General features: G+C 32.2%; 2 protein-coding genes and 1 pseudogene across 3 annotated transcripts; 1 reads left to right on the forward strand and 2 right to left on the reverse strand.

Moving 5' to 3' along the window:
- Positions 1 to 1,756: 1,756 nt before the first annotated feature.
- On the forward strand, positions 1,757 to 4,553 carry LOC145617176 (uncharacterized). The gene is made up of 5 exons (XM_081671897.1): positions 1,757 to 2,292; positions 3,113 to 3,170; positions 3,305 to 3,388; positions 3,514 to 3,655; positions 3,997 to 4,553. The coding sequence occupies exons 1-5, from the start codon at positions 1,890 to 1,892 to the stop codon at positions 4,273 to 4,275; spliced, it is 966 nt and encodes a 321-aa protein (XP_081528023.1). The 5' UTR covers positions 1,757 to 1,889; the 3' UTR covers positions 4,276 to 4,553.
- Positions 4,554 to 6,834: 2,281 nt separating this feature from the next.
- On the reverse strand, positions 6,835 to 8,144 carry LOC145617267 (inorganic pyrophosphatase 2-like). The gene is made up of 4 exons (XM_081671993.1): positions 7,958 to 8,144; positions 7,732 to 7,853; positions 7,307 to 7,511; positions 6,835 to 7,196 (listed from the first exon to the last, which is right to left on the reverse strand). Exons 1-4 carry the CDS (start codon positions 8,096 to 8,098, stop codon positions 6,846 to 6,848), a joined length of 819 nt encoding a protein of 272 aa, XP_081528119.1. The 5' UTR covers positions 8,099 to 8,144; the 3' UTR covers positions 6,835 to 6,845.
- Positions 8,145 to 15,415: 7,271 nt separating this feature from the next.
- On the reverse strand, positions 15,416 to 18,795 carry LOC145558643 (phosphatidylinositol 4-kinase gamma 7 pseudogene; annotated as a pseudogene). Its single transcript, XR_014092590.1, has 2 exons — positions 18,430 to 18,795; positions 15,416 to 18,043 (listed from the first exon to the last, which is right to left on the reverse strand). The product of XR_014092590.1 is annotated as a phosphatidylinositol 4-kinase gamma 7 pseudogene (transcript).
- Between the last annotated feature and the right edge of the window lie 2,933 nt (positions 18,796 to 21,728).

Consider the following 21,728-nt stretch of genomic DNA (forward strand, 5'->3'; position numbering starts at 1 on the left):
GAACAAGTTTGTGACAATCACAAAACTTAAGCTAATTAAGTTGGTCGAAGATGAAAAAGCAGTAAAACCTAAAAAATATGAGGAAATTAGAATGTTTAAAAGATGGAATATCTTTGTCTTATTCAGGCAAAAGGTTTGCCTCAAATATCCAAGATAAGAGTAATACCCAAGTTTTTAGTGGACCCCATTAACGAAATCTCTAATTCTAACAGTTTAACTTACCATGAAGCAAACATCGGACCTGAAAATTGGGAACAGTTAATAACGTTATTACTTTGTTAATCATTATTATGCGATTATTAATCTTAATCAAAAGAATTAATGTTCGTTCCCATATAGTTGTACGTTGGTAAAGTGACTAATTAAGTCTTGTCAAGACTTTGGTTATGTCGGCAAAGCATATATATATTCTCGTTAATTAATTATTAGTTAACTTCATCCTTACATTCTAGGAAGTATTTTTTTTCTTCAAATGTAGGCCAAACTTTAAAAGCATACTACCACTTGACTCTTTTTTCTTGATCTTTGAAAAAATAGGTTTCAATTATGTTATTATTATGTTAATGATATTTTTTTGTTGGATCGATTTGTTAATTGTGGGACTTTATAGGCTTGCATTGGACATGATCAATTTCTCCAGGTATTGTCTATGATATTATATAAATCTCATTACATCGTGTTTTGTGTGCGGCTGGTCATGTAAAAGAAGAAAGCGTAACCCATGATATATGGTTCATTGGCCATTCAGTATGGCCAACCACATATAAGAATTTGCGTTTCCCTAAAATATTATTCAAGAGGTTTTACCACTTTTTTTTTTTTTTTTTAATAAAGAAGGTTTAATGAAGAAACACCAAAATAATATCTATGGATCTCATTGCGAAAGCATTTGAGAAATTTTCTTCCAAGTGTCAAACTAGTTTCCGGCCAACCGGCCCTAACTCATTTGTCCCCTATTTTCTCATCGAAATGCTCAAAGTTGAACTTGTAGAAACAAATAGACAATCTAGGGTTCTTGCCATTGTGTATGTGAATCCAAATTTTTAAAGCCACCACAAGCTATAATACTAAAACAAACTACTCCGAATTAATTAAGTTGAAAAAGAGCTACTAACTAATACTCCTAGTTACTAAATCAAGCATTATTGGAATCTATATTTGGATGTTTCACAAGAACGATCATAAAGAATATCTAAAAATATAATAATATGTCATTATCATTCTAATAAAACGATAACAACTATGTTCCAACCACCTCATTTTGATTTATTGACCCTTTTCATACCATATGCTTAAATAAAATTATTTAAAAAGCAAGATTAGTAACAATAAACTAAATACTTATGTAAGAAAATTTCATGCATTCTACATTCATTATGATAGTAGCTAGCTAGATGTCAAAACCTTGATATAGCAATATAAGTGCATATATGATCTAAGCATCAACCTTTAATCATTTTATTTAATTATAATTTATTTCCTAATTAGGTAGGGTGGACCAAATTAATTAAAAGTAAAATATATATTATATAGTATCATGATTAGCATCTAATCTATATAAAATAAATATTTATTAATTAAGCACTAATACATCCCACTAGTTAGATTATTTGCTTGTGAACCAAGATGAAAAAAATTAGTAATTTAAGGCTATGTATGTAATGAAACTCACACTTCACCAACCAAATTTGTAGCAAAATTTTCTTATAAAGACCCCCTTCATTACAAAAGCAAATATTTTCATATATCACAAGCTCACAACCAATCTAAGTTATATAACTATATATTTATTTATTTTCTATAATATCTATATTTCTTTGTTAATTAATAAGTTTTATATATTTTGTAATAATACTATTGAGCCAAAAATAAAAATAAAGTAACAAAAAATGTCACGAGGAAATAATGTAAGGAAAAATGTTCTAGAGAAGAGTAGCAAAATAGGGTGGTTTAAGGCAAAAGAAAATCCAAACCAAAATAATAACAATAGTTTCTTCAAAAACTTCAAGAAGGTGTATCCACTTGGGATCCATAGGAGCAACTCTTCATTATCAGTGTCGTCGATCTCATTATCGTTGTCTCAAACGTCGACGGATTCTTCCCTTACGGATTACTCGTGTCCTTTGGATCAAAAGATCTTGTTATCACTCGAATCACTACGAAAGGTTTCGACCACCTCTCCTGAAAAGAAAGAGGTTCAAGTGGCTAAGGTTGAACAATTGCCTAGTCCTAAGAAGCCTTGTGATGACAATGGTGAGGTCAAGAGGTGCCATTGGATAACCAAGAATAGTGGTAAGATTATATTGAAGATTATATCTTATTTCAACTTGTGATAAATATATATATATTTATACTTAATTGAACAAATAGTGGTAGTTAGAATATAATTTTTGTGCTTTTCTTGCTTAAAATTGGCTATTGGAACTTGTTTTACAGTAATGCATGCTTTCACTTTCCATACATATACATGATTAATATTATCTTAGACCTCCAAATCTCTAATTGCATTAAGTTTAAGCATTGTATTGTTTTTGATGAGTTTGTTGATAATTAACTACTTGTCTACTTCTTTAATCATTAATTAAGAATTATACTATGTATATGATAATGAAAAAACACCTAGCTTAGATTTACTTAATTATACGTTATTACCAAATTCAGATATATTGTGACCATGATTCAAGTGAGTGAATCAAGTTCAAGCCTCTAGGTTTCTGTACGTATAATAATTTGTGTGTACGAGGCGTTGTATTCTTCACCTTATATATTCTTATAAATTATTACTTATTTTATTAGGATCAAATCAAAACATACCAAAAAATTTTAAGACTAGATCAAACAAAATTATAATGATAATAATTTAGACTAGATCAGATCAGACCACACCGAACTAACCCTAGCTTAGATAGATCTTTAGAGTAAAACACTTTGATTAAGGTGAAGATCGAGACCTAGCTTAATGTTAATTTTGTTCCTAATTATAATTACCCTAGTCGATCACATCATAAATAGAACATTTGTTCTCCAAACACATATATACCTTGATTATCTTATGTATAGAGAAATAATTAAAGCAATGTTCTCTTTTTCTTGTCTATTGGGGATCGAACAGATAACGCGTATGTAACCTTCCATGACGAACAATGGGGAGTACCCGTATACGATGACAAGTACGTACCAACTATATATATGAATACATAGATTTCATTTTATAGTATGTATATATATTAGCTAGGAAAAATGTATATCATTTGACTTTAAAATATATTTGAGAAATTATATTACTTATATTTTTGTTCATCAGTCAATTGTTTGAGCTGCTTTCCATGTCTGGTATGTTGATGGATCACAATTGGACTGACATTCTGAAGAAAAGAGGCCAACTGAGGTAAAAACTCCTTTTCATACATATTTTTTTTTTTTTTTTTTTGTTATATATCAATTTTATTTACTTAGAAAAATTAGTCTGAACAATATACTAGTGTTGTGTTAATTATGACATATATACTATAGAGAGTCATTTGGAGGATTTGATATCAACTTCGTTGCTAGCATGGAGGAGAGCGAGATCATAGAGATATCGTCGAACAAGGAGCTGGGATTACCTGAGTGTAGAGCAAGGTGCATTGTGGAGAATGCCAAAGGAATAATCAAGGCAAGTTCTTCAAAAGAAACCACAAGAAATGAGTTAAAAATCGTGAAATACTGGATTTACCGTTTTAATTTATGCATTACCTTATTGCTTAATTAAATAATACGTATACATGTATATACTCCCTCTGTCCCGAAATAATAGTTATATAAAAGTTACATTATCTTCAAAAACAAGTGGTATATTTGAATTTGTAAATTAACATAAATTTGGTTTATTATTATTAAGTCTAGGTGCTAGGTCACGTGGTATAGGAATATATGATTTATGTTTAAGACAACAATTATTCAAATGCAAATTTCTAATTAATTTCATGCAATATATGTAATTGAATATTTATGCAGGTAATGAAGGAGTATGGATCATTTTGCAGTTATATATGGGGATATTTCAATTATAGGCCTATTATCAACAAGTATAGATATCCAAGGAATGTACCATTAAGGACTCCAAAAGCTGAGGTCATAAGCAAGGATCTCGTACGTCGAGGGTTCCGGCTAGTCGGACCGGTGATCACTCAGTCGTTCATCCAAGCAGCTGGGATGACCATTGATCATTTGATTGATTGTTTTCGGTATAATGAGTGTGTTAGCCTTGCTGAAAATCCTTGGAGACATGTTTAAGTTATATCTGTATATGTAATTAATTTTTTAAAGAGAGGGATTTTTATTTAACTATGTAAGTTTTATTGTAATTTTATATACATGCACAAATTTTCGAGAGCAAAGAGATTAAGATATTTCTGTTACATGGAAAAATGGGAGGACTAGATGTGTGTTTTTGTAAACCTCCAAATACTAATTCAATTTTCTTTTTATTATATCAACATTTAATATGTTTCTGTAATCGGTACTAATGGGAATATATTTATTTGTTACGTATGGCGTACAAGTGTTTTTTTTTTTTTTTTTTTTTTTTTTTTTTGAGAGGGCCATAAAGAATAGTGATATGATATATATATATATATAGATATATATATATTAGAAAAATTTTAATTTGATCCAATATATATATTAGAAAATTTTTAATTTGATCCAATATATTATGTTTTAAATATCACCTTCATAAAATTAACCAACTAAGCTAGTTGGCATTCACTACGTGTGGAATATAAATTAAAGTTTGGTTCTATCAAGAAAAATCTTAATAATTAAATAAGAAAACAATTAAACAAAATGTCGCTTAGTCCCTAATTTAAATAAAATTCAGTAAATCTAATAATGACTAGCTATCTGAATTCAAGTTTGGCACCTTTTTTTTTTTTTTTTGAACAAACACTTTATTTTTTCTTTGTTGTTCCTAATTGAAACGTTAATAGATTCATATTCAAATAATCCAACATATATTTTTTTGAAAAATATCTAAAGACGAAAAACATACTAATGTGATATTCGGTTTAATTATTTAATTCTGATGTGTGAATATCAATTTTTTTATAGTACAAAAATGAAGATATACATGTGATAATGTTTATTTCTATATCTATTTTCTTAGAGTACAATAGACCTGGTTATTGGATAGGGTAACTCAATGATAATAGGGTCAGAGTCAAGCTTAAAGGACTCTTAATGGACATAGCTCGTATTAGGTAGGGTCAAACCAAAATGTTTGTCCAAAATAGATAAAGAAAATAGATAAGGTAAAAATAATTACATAGATATTTTCGTATTCATATTAAAAATGGCTCTGTCTAAAATTTTTTATAATTAATAGTTCATTGGCTCGCCCATTATCGACACACTACCAACCCGCGACCCCCATTAGTTCGTCCCGCTATTGGCCCTATAAAGTGTGAGTGTGTGACCCTTTTAAACTAGAATCACACGATAACCAGGTGTAGTGTTCATAGTACTTAATGTTAAAGGACCAACTCAACCAAAAGTTTAAGTTGGTGGTTGAAGCCCAAATTAAATCAATTTATATACTCTATTACACCCCCTGAGAGCCCATTGAACATAAAGTGTGGATGCAGTCATACAGCATATGTCTCATCATATCTAGCGCTTAATATTTTACTTAAACGGTATATATACTCTTATCACTTACAAGTTACAACATCGTCCCATATAGGATGCTCCTAATAAATTATTCCGTTTTGCCAACTAGACGATATGATCCTACAATTTTCAACTTTCTATGAACTTCTTTCTGTTTTAGGCCATTTTATGTCAACCGTTGCCATGTTTAAACAGTTGCAGTCCTAGCAGCAAGTCGTGAATAATTTAGCAAACTTCTAAGACCAACTAATATTATTAATGGATTTGCATTGGACGACTCCTAACAACTATTACTACTAGTCTACTAACAAAATCCATAAACTATATCACAAATATATTGTCAACATTAATCAATTAAGTTTAGTCTAGTAGCTGCATGCAAACAACCAACTTTTCTTTTTTAAGAGTGGAAAACTAATGTATAATATTCTTAAAAGATATCTATAAAACAAATTATATTGCAGTGGATCAATTCCAATAAGACTAACGTAAGATTCTTCTCTCACGCGTTGTTCCGCTGTGCCAATCATTGGTAGGTTCTAGTTGCCAATCATTGTTAAATCTTAGGCATATATATGCATATTGTCGTATGTTAGTGTAACAAGATATAAACAAAATATCTCTATATACTCTACGCCAATTAAAGCTAGGCACCCGTTAGACAGTCCACATGTCAACATGCCTCATGCTCAAGTCCGACTTTGGACATGTTTTTCCTCACCCACAAAACAGGGCCCTCAAAATTGGTTTTGAACATGTTTTTCCTCACCCACAAAACAGGGCCCTCAAAATTTTAAAAAAGCACTAGACTCTATTAAAAACAAAATCTTAAACTTACCTTTTCCCCTTCTTCCCCGTAAAACAAAAGGACCACTATTTCCAAAGTAAAACCAAATTTATAAATTTAAGGGCCCAATTTTTAAGCTGTTGGATGAATCTAAAAAAAGTAATGTCATATCAGTCTTTCAACTAACATACACCTTAATAAACCCTACCCAACTATTCGACATGTATATCTATTTTGAACTAGACTTGTAACATAATAAGACAAGAACATGTCCTATGTATGTATACATTATCAAAAGACATCTTCAATCACTAATACAATTATTCTTGAATTGAGCAACATAAACCTAATATAAGATCAATTCAATCAAACAAAAATTACAAATTAAAATAGCTATTCTTCCCAATTTCTAAACAGGAATACGTCGAGCCTGAGGCAAGGCTTGATGTGAACTAGTAACATGCAAAATCTCATGGTTTAACAATTGAGCAACATTACTATCATCTCCATTAGAGATGATACCTTGGATGATAGACAATAGGACGCGTTCGAGATCACGGCCGTCTTCCCATTCATGGATCTTGGCCTTGATAAGGTTTGAGTTTCTTGAGATCAAGTCATAAACAGGAAAGTTCTTCCTTGGCATAACATGGTCACTTTCTCTTAGCATCAAAGAAGGACAATAATCTCCGAGACCATCTCCTAAGTTGATAAATTTCTTGGATTCTTGCTCACTTAGTAACCTTTTGATCACTAAACCCTACAATTTTTTTAACAATAACATAAAATTAGTCGTGAACAATCATAAATAAAATTAATTCATAAAATATTTCTTTGTTGCGAGTAATATATAACGGATAAAGTATTTACCTTGCACATGTTTGGAGGGCAAGGGTTGTTACATCCATGAGGAGATTTAGTAAAATCATGTAGCGGTAATATCCTTAATCTTCCTTCTTGATCAACATAACTCGGATTCGTGTTAATCTCTGAGAAACAATCCTTTACTCCTAGATGATCAAGTACGGTCTCAATGAAGAAAGTATTAGCGTCACTTACAATCCTCAAATCACACCTGAAAATAAATAAAAATTCCCAAGAATTGTTATTAATACCTAGATGACCTAATTAATGTACAACAATGATCAAGATTTAGTCGTCACAATTAAGTATCCTAAATAATACCTAGAAAACTCGATTAAAAATTTGGTTGTCATGTCGCTAATTCAATTAGAAATAATATATCAACGTGACTATTAATTCCGGATGACATAAACAAGAAAAGTTTCAAATACCCAGCAGCATGGGCAGATTTGATTGCGGGAACGACACGAGGATGAATTGGAACTCGTTTCAAGACTTGTACAATATCATCAATTGTAACTCCTTGTTTATGCATTTCGTTCATCAATGTATCCTGTTACGATCAATAAATCATACGTTAAATCGCGTAAACTATATAATAAAACCAAGAAAATAAAAGAAAACACATTTAAATTAGACCGAACAAAAAATACTAACCATTATAGTATTCCAAGGCGTATTTACGAGTAGTAGTTTATTGAAAAGTGATGTAAAACCGAACTCATTAACGACCCATTCATCACTATCACAGTCGATAATCGTTTTATCGAAGTCGAAAACGACCATTAATCCTTCCATTGCTCAAGAAAATTACTTAGAAAAAAAAATCAGAAATTTTGATGAATTGATATTTGTTTTTTGTGTATGTGTAATGCCCTAGAAGTTAATTGGAGAGGTATTTATAGTTTTAAAAGGGATATTTTCATATATATATTTTGAGGGTTAATTTTGATCGTTGGATTATGTGTGACAATTGAATCCAAGGGCTAAAATTTGACGGGTTTATAGGAAAGTAATTATGTGATTAACAATAAATAAAATGCGCGGGAATCTGAGGGAATATGCTTTTTTGTTATAGGCTGATTTTCTATTTGGAATAGAATTATATGAATGTATGTACTATTATAAGTTTTGATAAATTAAAGGTTATAAAGGATAATAGCTCATCAAAAAAAATTGAAGGACAATAGAATATTCTTTCTATGCATAAAATTGATATTTATCTTATTAGGTGTTTGATATAGGATGGGAATGAGAATATTTATCGTATCTACTTGTTTGTTTTTGTTTTTTAGAAAATTAAAAATAAATAAATTGAAAACTACAAAAATTGATTTGAATTTTTTGTTATTAGTTTTCAATATCATGATGATTTTTACAAAATACTTATTTTTTTTTTTAAATCAAGAACCTAAGATCGGATGATTTGATTGAAGAAGGGAAGAAGCCATGGGTATATATAATAAGGTAGTGATGATTTATAAAAGCTTGATCAATTTTAGAGTTTGGACAACCCCAGCCATGTTTGGTTTTCTGATGTAGTACAAATGTTCAATTGTACATGTTAATGAGTTAATCCACTAAATTGTAGAACCATCCAAGCCCAAGCCCAAGCCCACTTGTGTTTTCTTTCTTCTTGGCATATTGTAACAATACTGTATTTTGATAACAGTTTCGCATTGATTAGATGTTTGTGACGATTCTAATTTTATGTTTGTGAATGTATGATTTTAACCATTAATACCTAAGCTTAATGGGCAAGGAAATAACAAATCATAGAATTATGTTTTCCCAACTAGCAAACTTTTCAAAGTCAACAAAAACTCCATATCTGAATTGACCCCATAAGTTATGAATCTTATGATGATCTGGAGTGAGATAAATGATTAAGGGGGCGTTTGGTTGGTGTATTTTTTGAGTTGGAAACGGATTCGATTAAACCAATACCGTTACCATGTGTTTGGTTTGAAGGCATGGTAACAATTACCATTACCTAAAGGTAATGATTACCCCTTATTTATTACCTCTCAAAAACTTGGGGTAACAAATACCCTTACCCTCCTCTTAACAAATACCCTTTCTATGGTTAAACCAAACAAATGAAAAGGTAATAGCTAAATGATTCCTTTCCCCCCTCTTATTTGTTTCCTTTCCACTCTGTTTCCACTTTTCAAACCAAACGCCCCCTAAGAGTAGACGAGTAGTCAAGGGTTTATATTTTGGGTCTGTAGTGAACCACAAGGACAGGTGATGAAAATTGATCCCAAAATCTCTTGGAATCGAGAGAGAACTTCTAACCACTTAAGCTCCCTCCCTCTCCGACGTTGATAAATTGCAACATAGACTACCTTTGAGTCAAATTTATACTCATTAGTCATTACCAAATTGGATTAATACATGCAAAAGCCTTATTTGGTTCAACTTATTTTTACTTATTTCAGAAAAAATTAGTTCGGATCAAATCACATTAGAAAAAATAAGTTTAAATCAGGTCATAATTTTATGTGAAACTTTTCATCGCTAAATATCTTTAATTTTTTAATTAATAAATTATGAAAATTACATATTAATAAATTACACATTAGTATGAATCTAACAAGATCCTACTTGATATATTTTTTTTCCTTAATATATTATCGTACACTTAAGATTAAAGTTTGGTCAAATTTGAAAATATGATCATATCAGACCAGATTAAATCAGATCAGATAAGCAAAAATAAGGTAAACTAAAACCCCTAATTCATTGAAAGATAGTTATATACTCCCGGGTGTATTGTACACCCAACTAATCCAAGTTAGTTTTTGCTCTTCATTTGATAATTAAATAAAAAAAAAAAACAATTATTAAAATGAGAAGAAATACTTATTGGTGTAGAATGTGGATGCATCTGACCCGAGTGTATATAACAAATTCCATAATTCATTAACTACAAATATGTTTCTAAATCTTTCAGCCAAACATGTCACACAAAACAAAACCCAATTTTTTTCAGAAGCCCATTCCCATTGAGCTCACGGCCCAACCGATTGACCAAACGGCCCAACCGAAGAACAGAAGAAACACTTTGTCCTAGTACAACTTTAGATCAATCATTGTGTATTTGTGTATATGAGATGCTTATCTCATTTCCTACTATTACCATCCACTTATACTTTGTTCCCTTTCAATAATTAAGCACACCTAAAAAAAAACAAAGAATCTATGACAATTACCAACTAATATGTTTTCCACTTTACTTTTAAGAAGGAATATTGATATATATCCTAAGTCCCAACTCAAACTATCTCCTCTTCCTTAAACTTTATTTGATCTAATTTTTTTCCTTTTTTTTATTAATTTTTTCTAACTTAACTATCTATAATCCAGTTGTAACCTTGTAGAATTATAGGTAGGTACATCTTTTAATAAATTCATCCATGCATCATATTACTTTATTAGCATGCTTTTGCTTTGCGGTCCCTTTTTTTAAGCTTTCTAAAGGTGGACAATTAAGTAGGTTAAATTCCTTAATTACATCATTAGTAGATTGTGTGACTATGTTAATAGATGTTACTTTTAACTAACTAAGGACAAGAAAAGAATTTTGAAGACTGACTTTTCTACTCTTTCTTTCTTATTCATTTTATATGGCACTTTTCTTATGTGTGTATGACTAGTCAATCATTAGGCCTTCCTAAGAGTGCCATATACGTAGTATAACGTTGTTTAGGGTACAAAAATGCAACAAAAATTAGTTATATAAAAAAAAAATAAGCTATGAATAATTTTGTAAATGTTTAGGGAATTGAGCAGCCCGGAACGTGTTTCTCCCCTTTTATAAAGATTATGACAGTTTGATTTATGCATTATTTATAAATCAACTCGAGTTTTTAATTATGTTCTATTAGTAAATTATGGAAAAGAAAATGTTCTTATAGCATAAAATGTTGTTGGATTACCTCTAACGTACACTTTCTTTGATGTGGAATTGATAGAGATAACAAGGTAAAGATGTTTACACATGAAATTAAAGTTATATGTACTCATTCATAAATAAATATAAATAAAAATTAAATAGATAGATGTTATTGCCCATTCTTGATGTGTAAAAATAACTTTAAAATAATGATATAATTCATGTAAAACAGCTTTTTAATACATGTTTAACAGGGTTTTTGCTTGTCATAACCATTAGGACTTTAAAGGTGTGCATCAAATGTTTCTTCCAAATTTTTAAAAATCACATACCATTCAGTGATAATTATGTTTGTGTTATCTTTTTATTTACGTAGTATACAAAAATTTAACAAATTTCTTCAACATATTTGACACTTTACCAGTGTGAGTCACCATTGATACAGACTCAAATGGGATCACTATTTTTGTTCAAGTAATGAAAATAATCATATTTGGTCCACTCCTACAGGGATGTCTATCTCATCCTCTACTATTGTCCAGCCCAATCAAGTACTCCGTATGTTATTAGACCGATAGTTTGCTCTTTTAAGGTACTCCCTCCGCCTAATAAAGATTGTCCCGAAATTTAATAATAACCTCTCTCTCCTTCAAAAAAACAAAGATTGTCTTGAAATTTTTCCTTCATTCAAGAGCTGGTTCATTTGAAATCTTATGAAATTCTATCTTTTATTTTTCGTACATGCACATAAATTATTAAGATGAAAAACTTACCACTTAAAGAACAAGTTAATAGTATTACGGGACAATCTTATGAGATACGAGAAATATTGATACTCCGAATATTGTCTTTATTCCATCATGGACGATCATCATTTAAACATCGGCTAAACCCTAGAAATGAGTTGTATTTCTTTAAAATACTATTGTACTACACTAATCATAAGAACCTAAGATGATAGCTTTTTGACACACTTTAAAATTGATTTGAAAGAGAACATCAAAAGTGTCCAATTAGACAATTAGACAAGACCATGGTCCAGTAGTTAGCTTTGTAAATTAACCCATCATTTTATCTTGAATCCCAATTTTTCAATAAAGTGCAATTCTACCGGGCCCCCGGCCCTACTCCTAGCTACAACTTGCATATATACATACAATTGACACAATAAAACAAACATGTACAAAGATTAGGTTGCCACGTTCTTGGTGAGGGTCCATCTTACCAAAATAAATAAATTCTACTTGCTATATTTTTTTTAAGAAAAAAAAGAAATTATTTTTAATACTACTTGCATGTTTTTCTCTCTCAAATTATGCACTTTCATACCACCTTCTTCTTCACCCTTCTTTGATGATGATGGGTAGATGGGAATCTGCCTCCTAAATCAAGGCCTTCACCAAATATACATGTTTATCTTGTTCAAGATAAACTTACACAAACATTACATGACTGATTACTTTTTGCCCCTCCACTAGTTCCTTTACTTAGTGCTATCATGTTGAACTGTTTTAATTATTCTTGTGCGATACTGACTTACAAAGTCATTTTCTAAAGTAGGAAGTTATTTTAATCTCGTAATAAGTTATTGTAAGACTGCCTCATACAAGAATTTATTAACATGTAGATAATTAAAAAACTTTAATTGTCAATGGTTTTGGTTCTTTGACTTTTTTAAGCTCTTTATATTTTAAACACTTCTTTTGACTTATTTTGAAACAAAAAAATTTAGATAAATTTAGAATGAAATAAGATGAAATATGCAGCTCGATTAACACATATTAGACGAAATAAGTTACATTAAGTTCATATATGCTCACAAACTCATAGCGTGTTAGATTTATGTGGATTATTTTAGCTAACCTATATAAGTTTTAAAATGAGGTAAAAAAAAAAAATCAACATAGTACACTAATAAAGAGAATGCACCCTTAGAGCATGCATCCACAATGGTGGTGCATAAGGACTTGTTAGCAATTTTTAAATAATTTCTAGTTACATGCTAGCTATTATAGAGCTACAACCTCTTGTAGCTAAGCTAATTTACATATTCCATATTTTATGTATTTGTTTGTTTATTTATTTATTATTATTTTTATGGTTTATTTATTATAAAAGAATGTAGCTTATCATTATAGAGGTTGTAGCTTCAATCACGTAGCTTAGAGATTTATGATGTGGCAACCCAAAGTACATGTCTATGTAGCTAACCATTGTGGATGCTCTTATTGGTTAATGATCATAGTCTTTGTTTTTATAAAGTTTTCATCTTATGAAAGAGAGAAAAAAAGGAGCTTAATCTCATTTAATTCACTTTTGATAATAATGACATGATAAATTTAAGGTTATCTCTTTGTCAATGAATATTAATTTCGTACTTGTATAAGATAAAAACTCACCTAAGACTTTGTTTGATTTACTGAAAAGCCCATTATTTAGACTCGTCTAAAATAAAAATTCAAAAGTTAACCTATAATAATATGTCACCACCATTGAAAAATCAACTCTTAATTATATCATTTGATCATGATGGGCCTTGAAATAAAATCACCCTTCTTTTTTTTCTAATGTGGATAACTCCAAAAAATGACACCAAAGGAAGGTAAAATGTATGCATGTTTTTCTTGGACACTTCCTTTCCTAATCCAAAATCTAGCATCTAAAGCTAGTAGTGTTGAAGATAATGAACTCCTTAATCACAAGAGTTTGCATCTCAACTATTCCAACAAATAACAATAAAAAAAAAAAAAAATTGAAGACAATAACATATATTCGTGATATATACTATAGCATAAGCAAATCAATAAGTCGCGACTAAGTCCCTGGTTGAATACTTGAATCAACCACTATAAAGTGCTAAAAACATGAGTTAGGGTTTGTTCTATTCAGCTTAATTTCAATTCAGTTTGGTTCGGTTCAGTTTAACTCCAATCACTTCAGTTCTATTCCTAATTTTCTTCTCTCATAAACAATTCATTTCAGCTATATTCAGTTCAATCTAGTTAAGTTGTTTTCAGTAAATTGGAACACGCCCCTAAGAATCAATAATGATGTGATCAATAGTAAGATAAGAGCTACCAAAATTAGATTATAAAACCAAATGGATTACAAAGTTTGCATCATCAACAGCAATTTCATCATACCCTAGTTAGAAAGAAAATAAACAACCCCACCTGAAATGGTACACTTTCAACAGAACAATCCTTCATTATTTGGTCCACAGATTTTGTGCAAAATCAAGGGGCATATAAACTAATAATACTAGAAAAGGCGTTATAATATATAAATATATAGCTATATAGCACTAAATTGGCTGCGCTAAAGAATTCTGAAAGGCCAAATTTGGATTTGTTGTTAGCTTCATATAATTTTCTTGCTTATAATGTCAGCAAATACCAACCTTGTTTATTAATCATGAAATTTATAATGTTCATCTTTTTGGTGAAATCTAAACCACCGTGACATAAAGACATGTAATGAACATGGCAAACGTCGTTTTCGTCGAAATTAATATAATATTATTGACATAAAATGCGAAGGGATGGGATAAGGAAAAAGCCATTTATCCACATCCGCAGAAAAGTAAGTTGTTACATATAGAATTGTAATTGCATATATGATGGTGACCCTTTAAAAACTGTGGATTACAGCCAGGTCTTGATGACACTAGATGAAAGGGAATGTCTTTGTATTGCTAAACTACCTCAGATGATCGTTTTCCCCGCCTGTAGGTGGCACACGGAGGGGTGAAGATGTATCATGCACAAGTATACACTCGGGTGTAGGATGAACACCCTTTCTAAGTTGCATCAGCAGCTGAACGGTCAAATTTTCAAGTCATCAAGGACCAGAAGCCGTGTAACTGTCAAATTTTCAAGTGACCGGCAACCAACATGCCGTGATCAGAAAATTGTCAACAATGGAATTCAAGTCTTCAATCATACAGAAAAGAAAACTTCAGTTATCAGTCTACCACAGTTTCTATCAGCTAGAGAAACAGAAGGCGGTCAGAAAATAAATTTGCACAACGTTCACCTCCGATCAGTACCTATAATGTTGCCATTGAATAATGAATACCGTAACATATCATCAGCACATTAGCTCTGGAACAGTATGCAAGGTAACAACACTCTAAAAGAAACTTCAACAAGTTATTAAAGAAAGAAGTACAAAAATTTCAGATATACAAAGATGATAATAGAGTGGAATGGAGGAAATTCACAAGAAACAACAGTCTCAGTGGTATATACATTAGTTTCTATTTTCTTTTCTTTTTTTCTTTTTTCTGTTTTTTTTGTTCTTTTTTTGACGGACTTCTCATTTTCTACAAAATTATTTATCAAACAAGCCCACAAAGAGTGAAAGAAAAAACTAAAACCAAAAGCTTCAAGGCTTTCTAAGAAGAGAACAAAAAAATACAAACAAATCCTACTAAGACAGCCACTTCGCCGAAGCAATGCCGCCTTCAAAGAATATTTACAGCACTTCCAAACTGCTGCTGCCCTCCCAAGGCCACAACCCACCACTACTTCCTGGGAAGTGTCCCTGACCTAATAAATCCTATCATTACTCCACTCCTCTTGCAACGCCTACAAATCCTTATTATCTCAACTGGCTAAGCCCTCTCATATAGCTGTAAGTATCTCTATCTCAAAACTGGCAAGAAGTCCCGAGCCTCAGTCTCTGCCTCTGCCCGAGGGTCACAGCCTTCCGCTCAGCAAATGCCGGGCGCAGCAGCTCTTGGAACTTCTCGAGAAAGAGTGTCCACTCTTCTTCGCTCATGTCAGCAACCTTCACAAAACTAGCACTTGCAGGGAGCTGCTCATTTGCACTCCTATGACCAGATGACGAATAGCCATTCTCTGCTTTCGCCCCAGGAAATTTCTGACTCTTTTCCGCTAAACAAGTATTCTTCAGGGACATTGATATCATTGACATAGATGGGAACTTTTGAGGACCAGGGAATACCGCAAAACCATTTCCCTCCGCCTCTGCCTCCACCTCCCCGTTATCACCATCTTCACTTTCTTCTTCCTCCTCAAGACTTTCCTCCAGCTTCGAGAGAGGGTTTCTGCCATTCACACCAAATACTGGTGATCTGATGAAAAAATCCTCTCCATTGCCCATCTTTGGAGTACAGTCCCACTCAGGGTCCTCACAATCAATGTCAAACAGAAAGTCATCTTCACCAGCTTCAGACTCCGGCACAAACAACTCCCTCTCTTCCACCAGCCTCCTTGCTTCAATGCACACAAGCTCAAGCTCACTAGGTTCCTCCTCTCCACTACGGAATTCCCTACTCATCATCTCACCTATCTCGGCAAGACACAGGCCAAAGGCTGCAGCTTCCTTGAGGAAAATGGTGCAGAGCACCAAGATACGAAGGCATGCCTCACGGATCATTGGAAGCTCAGCGCGAAGCATCTCACAATCTTTTTCTGGATTAAGGCCCTCAATATATGCAAGCTCATCCTCAGAAAATGGGATAGAAGACTGCGGCCAGTGAATCCATTCAAAGTATGGATCCTCCAAAGTTTCAGGCAGACAAAGACCATGGTCAATGGGAATGAGCTCGACTTGACCAAATCTCCCCACACCATCAAGCTTCCTGACAAGGAGGTTGCCAGCATGCCTGTCGGTGTTAAAAATCCTAATGTCCAATATCCCAATCCTATGCACAGATGAGACGGGAAAGCTTGAGGTTCCATGGTCACTGGCATCAAAATCATGTGGGATATATTGCTGGCAAGACGCTATCTTACTGACCAGTTTCTTCTTGTGAGGTTTGTTACCATTCACCCCATCATTGACATTAAAGATAGAATGAGTGATCTTCACCAAAGCAGTTGCAGGTACACTTGCAAAATTCTGGGCATCAAGAAGATAAGCCGCAACTTCCCTGATGCCTGTCTCCCCAACCCGGACAGATCGCTTCAGACCTGGTTGCCCGAGAGCCCTGCCAACAAACCCTTTTGGATTGTTTGGCGCAAAAGGCTCTTCATCAGTGGGCTTCACAATAGCAACACTCTCACCCCTACTGTTCCTGAAGTAGTAAGCACCTCCAAGCCCACCAGTCACAGGCACTGGATCAACACCATTCTTAATCGCCTTGCCAATCTCCTTAACCATCTTCTTGGTAACCTCATGCAGATCCGACCTCCCCAACAGCTCAACCGGACCACTCTTATCCTTCTGCTGGAGATCCCCACCTCGTGGAGACAAACACGGGGTGGATGAGCTCCGATGCATATTCCCCCTCGTCAGAAGAAGAGGTGAATCATGCCTAATAGCATCAAGATCATTCTTTAACACCATATCCCCATAAGTTAAAGAACTCTCATCAGTTGGAACATTAAGTGCAATCTGCAACCTCCTCTTCACAGTATGAACATTATCACTCCGATCCAACTCCATCCCTAACACACATCCGGTATCCGTCTGCACAAAAACCCTCCTCCTACCCGTGGTAGACACTTTCCCATAGAACTCCCCCGAACCCGAACCTGACCCCGACCTCGACAATGGGTTCTTAAACAACCCAACAGGGGCCTGGGTCTGAACAGGGCTGTCTACCTTAGACATATTGCCTCTCAAATCTTTCAAACACGGTGACCGCGAAAGAGAGCCCGTTCTTCTCTCTCAAGCTACCACCTAATTCTATATCCCACAACAGGAATCTACTACTCAAGGTGCACAATAAGGTCACAATCATTAATTTATCACCCACCAAAAACCCTAAATCCACCTCTTTTTTCACAACCCACTAAAATGAGTAGCTCAATTTCAGCTAAATCACTACATTCACATCCCCATCGTACTAAGTAAGATCTTAATACTTTGATTATCTGAAAACAAAGATATACCAATAATCAATCATACCATTCCAGAAATATATATACATACATAAACAAATGTATACATGAAACTTGAATCTTTATTTAACAGATCTAAATAATCCCAGAGTTGGCAATCCCTAACACGACACGATAACACGATACGAACCCGACCTAAACAATCCAAAAGCTTATTTATATAATTCTTTGACTACTACTACTACATCCTGAACATTTTACCACATTTCAAAACAGTGATTTTTACATCAATCAACTTAAACAGCAAAAACCCAGAAAAACCCACGGCTGAAAAATTAAATCTTCAAGGTCAAAATCATGAAATGAAAGATTAATAAATCCCAGAAAATAAGGAGCAGCAAGAAATCAAAAGAACTGACCTTATAATAAAAGAGAGATCTGGGAAATTAATTCCAAGTAAGAAATTAATCAATCAATCCAAAAGAAGAAGAAGAAGAATCAAAGAATTATAAATTCAAGAAAGTTGAATGAATTAAATCAATCAAACAATCATGAATTTGAGCTTCGATTATTTTTTTTTCTAAAGTTTCTCTCTCTTTCGCGTTATCTCTCTTGGCCCAAAAATGAAGAGCAGGAGTTGTTTTTAACACTGGACCGCTTAAAACTCAGAGGTTTAGTTGACTTAACTCAACCATAGTTAAAACCCTTTAATAATAAAATAAAAAGGGGTTTTAATGTTTTATCTTTAAGTTAATAATCTTAATCAGAGCTTTTTTTTTTTTTCTTTTTTTTTTTTTTTTTTTTTTTTTATGGAAAAATAAATAAAATAAAGGATGGAAAAATGGAAGGGTCTAGAATAAGGAATGAGTGCCGTTAGATTTGGGTGATATAAAGATGGGGATGACCAATGACGAGGAGAGAGAATGTCATTTCTTTGAAGTGGTGTTCGTACGTGGGTTGGGTGACCGTCATTCTAGCAATTCTAAGGGTATTTTTGGAATTTCAGAGTTGGAATTTTTTATTATTATTATTATTTTTTTTTTTTTACTGTTTTTATGGTGGTAATTACAGCAAGGTCGGAAATATGAGTTTTTGCCTGTTATTTTTATCTTTGGAGTGAGTTAGTATTATGGTTTTTTTTTATCGCTTGTGAATGTTTTATTCATTCCCTTTTTCCCATTTTATAAGCAATGTTCATTTTGGAGTTTTGACACATTCTTTAACGAGAAGGGAAATCTAGTGGAAGCTTACAATTGTCTAAAGATAATAAATTAAGACATATAGATATTAGAGAAATCGAGGAAAAAACGTAATATGTGTCCACTATTTTAAGACCAAGTAAATTGAAAATGAGGGAGTAACTTATTAAGTGGCAATGCCAAATCTGTTCATTGACTTGAACTACAGATGTACGAAGTATTAAGTGGCAGCACCAAATTTGTACATTGACTAGAACTATAAAGGATAAACGACTTATTCAATTGTTGTTCTATGCTCATACATGATATGTATTTCCCAATATCCAACTTTTTTTCTTGGACATAGACTCTATAGCCTCGTTTGATTAACATGGAAATTTAATCCCTAAAAAAAAAATTACATTTCATGAAAGTTTATTTCCCAACTGAAATTCCTAAGATTTTCTTAAACTTGTTTGGTTGACATTTTTAGCAATATACGGAGTATAAATTTATAATTCTCATGAATTTTAATTTGGCAAGATATGAGCTCATTATTTAACAATGAATGAGTTCAAATAAATGAATTTTTACTTTTTGAACATTGTCTTAATTGTTTCTTCATCAATATTTGGGGCACATACTCTCTCTTATACTTCATCGATCCGAATATAATATGGAAAGAGTGAGTTGATTCATATCTCAACATTATAGTCCCTCTAATCCTAAAATAAAGATGTTTTTATTTGCAATTATTAAAAATATAAGTATACATTAATTTTAACCTTGAATAGTCGAGTTTTTTTTTTTATTTTATTTTATTTATTTTTTTTTTTTTAATCCATGTAAAATCTTATTCAATTCATTTGAACTTGTATTTTTAAGATTTTAATTTAAGACTTGTTCTCTTCATCTTAATTTAAGTTCAGTTTAATTACCTTATCTCATAAACGGTTCAGTTCAGCTTATTTCACTAAATAAGAACCTGCTTTTGAATTCTCACCCCCCCCCCCTCTATTCCACAATTTACTTCCATTATTTAAAAATGAAACCTGTCCAAAGTCCATAAAAGATTTCCATACGAGTATATCTAGTCAATATAGATATGTTCTAGACAAAAAAGTTGATTTGTTATATTATTCCTTTACAAAACAAGAAAAAAGGTAGATTGAGATACTCCGATTTAGTAATAAAAATGGGAGGAAATCTTTTCTATTTTTGGGAAGGGAAGTTTCCAGCAAGACCAAAATTTACACTTTACAGTGGCAAGATAAGAGAAGGGGTAAATCCGACCTTGAAGGATTTATGATCTTGCAGAATTCTAGGGGCTCTGCCAGTTAGGTGTGCTAATGGTCAAATTTTGCCCCTTGATTAGAGGGATGGGTGGAGAGAGAATATTTTGTGGATGGACGAAAATACCCTTTCTATTGAAAATGAGACTGATCACTGGGAATGAAGTATGGGAAGGTGCAATGTAATTCAAGAGAAGTCAATACTCAAGTATGGACTTAAGAGTGGAATCATGAGTGGGTCCCTCTTGTTTGTGTAGTGCTCGTCATGATCATTAAGATTGATGTCTACTTTTTTTTATTTTATTTTATGTTTATGTTTACAAATATAGTTTACAGAGTACTCTCTGTTTTTAAATATTTCCTCTACTTTTCTTTTACAATCATTTTTAAATACTTGCTCCATTTTCTTATTTAGAAAGGTATTACTTCCTCCGTTCTATTAATATTGTAACAATGAACTTTTTGCACTATTCATCACTCTTGTTTGACTATATAATATGAGTTATACGTTAAGCAAAATATAGTCAAGTGGGATCTTGTTGGATTCGTCTCATAAAATACTTTCACAATATCAACTTTTTATAATTTTTACTCTTACACAATTATAGATATTTAGCATATAAAAAGTGTTTCGGGATGCGTAATTTCCTCCTTGTTGCAATATTAACAGAACGGAGGAAGTATAATATTAAATTCATTTATTTTAATTAAAGGATCCAATTTTATTACTTTTAAATTCTCTCTCCTCCAATTTACCTTCTACTATCTCTATATTTTAATATTTTATCTTTGCATCAAAAAAAAATATTTTAATATTTTATCTAATTTTTCCCAAAACTCCACGCAAGGAAAAATGGAACAAGTATATAAAAACAGAGGAATTACTAAAGTTTTTTTTTTACTTAATTTTGTTGAATTGTCCAATTAATATTATTTTTGATGAAATAAAATTATTTTTATTGATGATTTATTTTTATAGATTTTCAATTATACTTATTGAAATTGTTGACTTTATGTTAACTTTTATTTTTACTAAATTGAATTTATTTTTATCAAAGTGAAATTATTTTAACTGAAAGAACTTAGGGCCTGTTCATATTTACTTATTTTCATTTCAGTTCAGCTCCAATCAGTTCAGTTCAGTTCAGTTCAGCTCCAATCAGTTCAGTTCAGTTCAGTTCAGCTCTTAATTTCCCTCTCTCATAAAATATTCATTTCAGCTTAGTTCAGTTCAGTTCAGCTCCAATC

This window comes from Chenopodium album, chromosome 1 (assembly GCF_948465745.1).
Source record: "Chenopodium album chromosome 1, dcCheAlbu1.1, whole genome shotgun sequence".
Classification (NCBI taxonomy): Eukaryota; Viridiplantae; Streptophyta; class Magnoliopsida; order Caryophyllales; family Amaranthaceae; genus Chenopodium; species Chenopodium album.

What these genes read in the sequence shown, in the direction of transcription:
- LOC145617176 (XM_081671897.1), top strand. Translation starts at nt 1,890, where the DNA reads ATGTCACGAGGAAATAATGTAAGGAAAAATGTTCTAGAGAAGAGTAGC. An exon ending in GTACCCGTATACGATGACAA is followed by an intron (nt 3,171 to 3,304) that starts GTACGTACCAAC and finishes TTTGTTCATCAG; the next exon opens with TCAATTGTTTGAGCTGCTTT. An exon ending in ATGCCAAAGGAATAATCAAG is followed by an intron (nt 3,656 to 3,996) that starts GCAAGTTCTTCA and finishes ATATTTATGCAG; the next exon opens with GTAATGAAGGAGTATGGATC.
- LOC145617267 (XM_081671993.1), bottom strand. Translation starts at nt 8,098, where the DNA reads ATGGAAGGATTAATGGTCGTTTTCGACTTCGATAAAACGATTATCGAC. An exon ending in AAATCTGCCCATGCTGCTGG is followed by an intron (nt 7,512 to 7,731) that starts GTATTTGAAACT and finishes ATTTATTTTCAG; the next exon opens with GTGTGATTTGAGGATTGTAA. An exon ending in GCCCTCCAAACATGTGCAAG is followed by an intron (nt 7,197 to 7,306) that starts GTAAATACTTTA and finishes AAAAAATTGTAG; the next exon opens with GGTTTAGTGATCAAAAGGTT.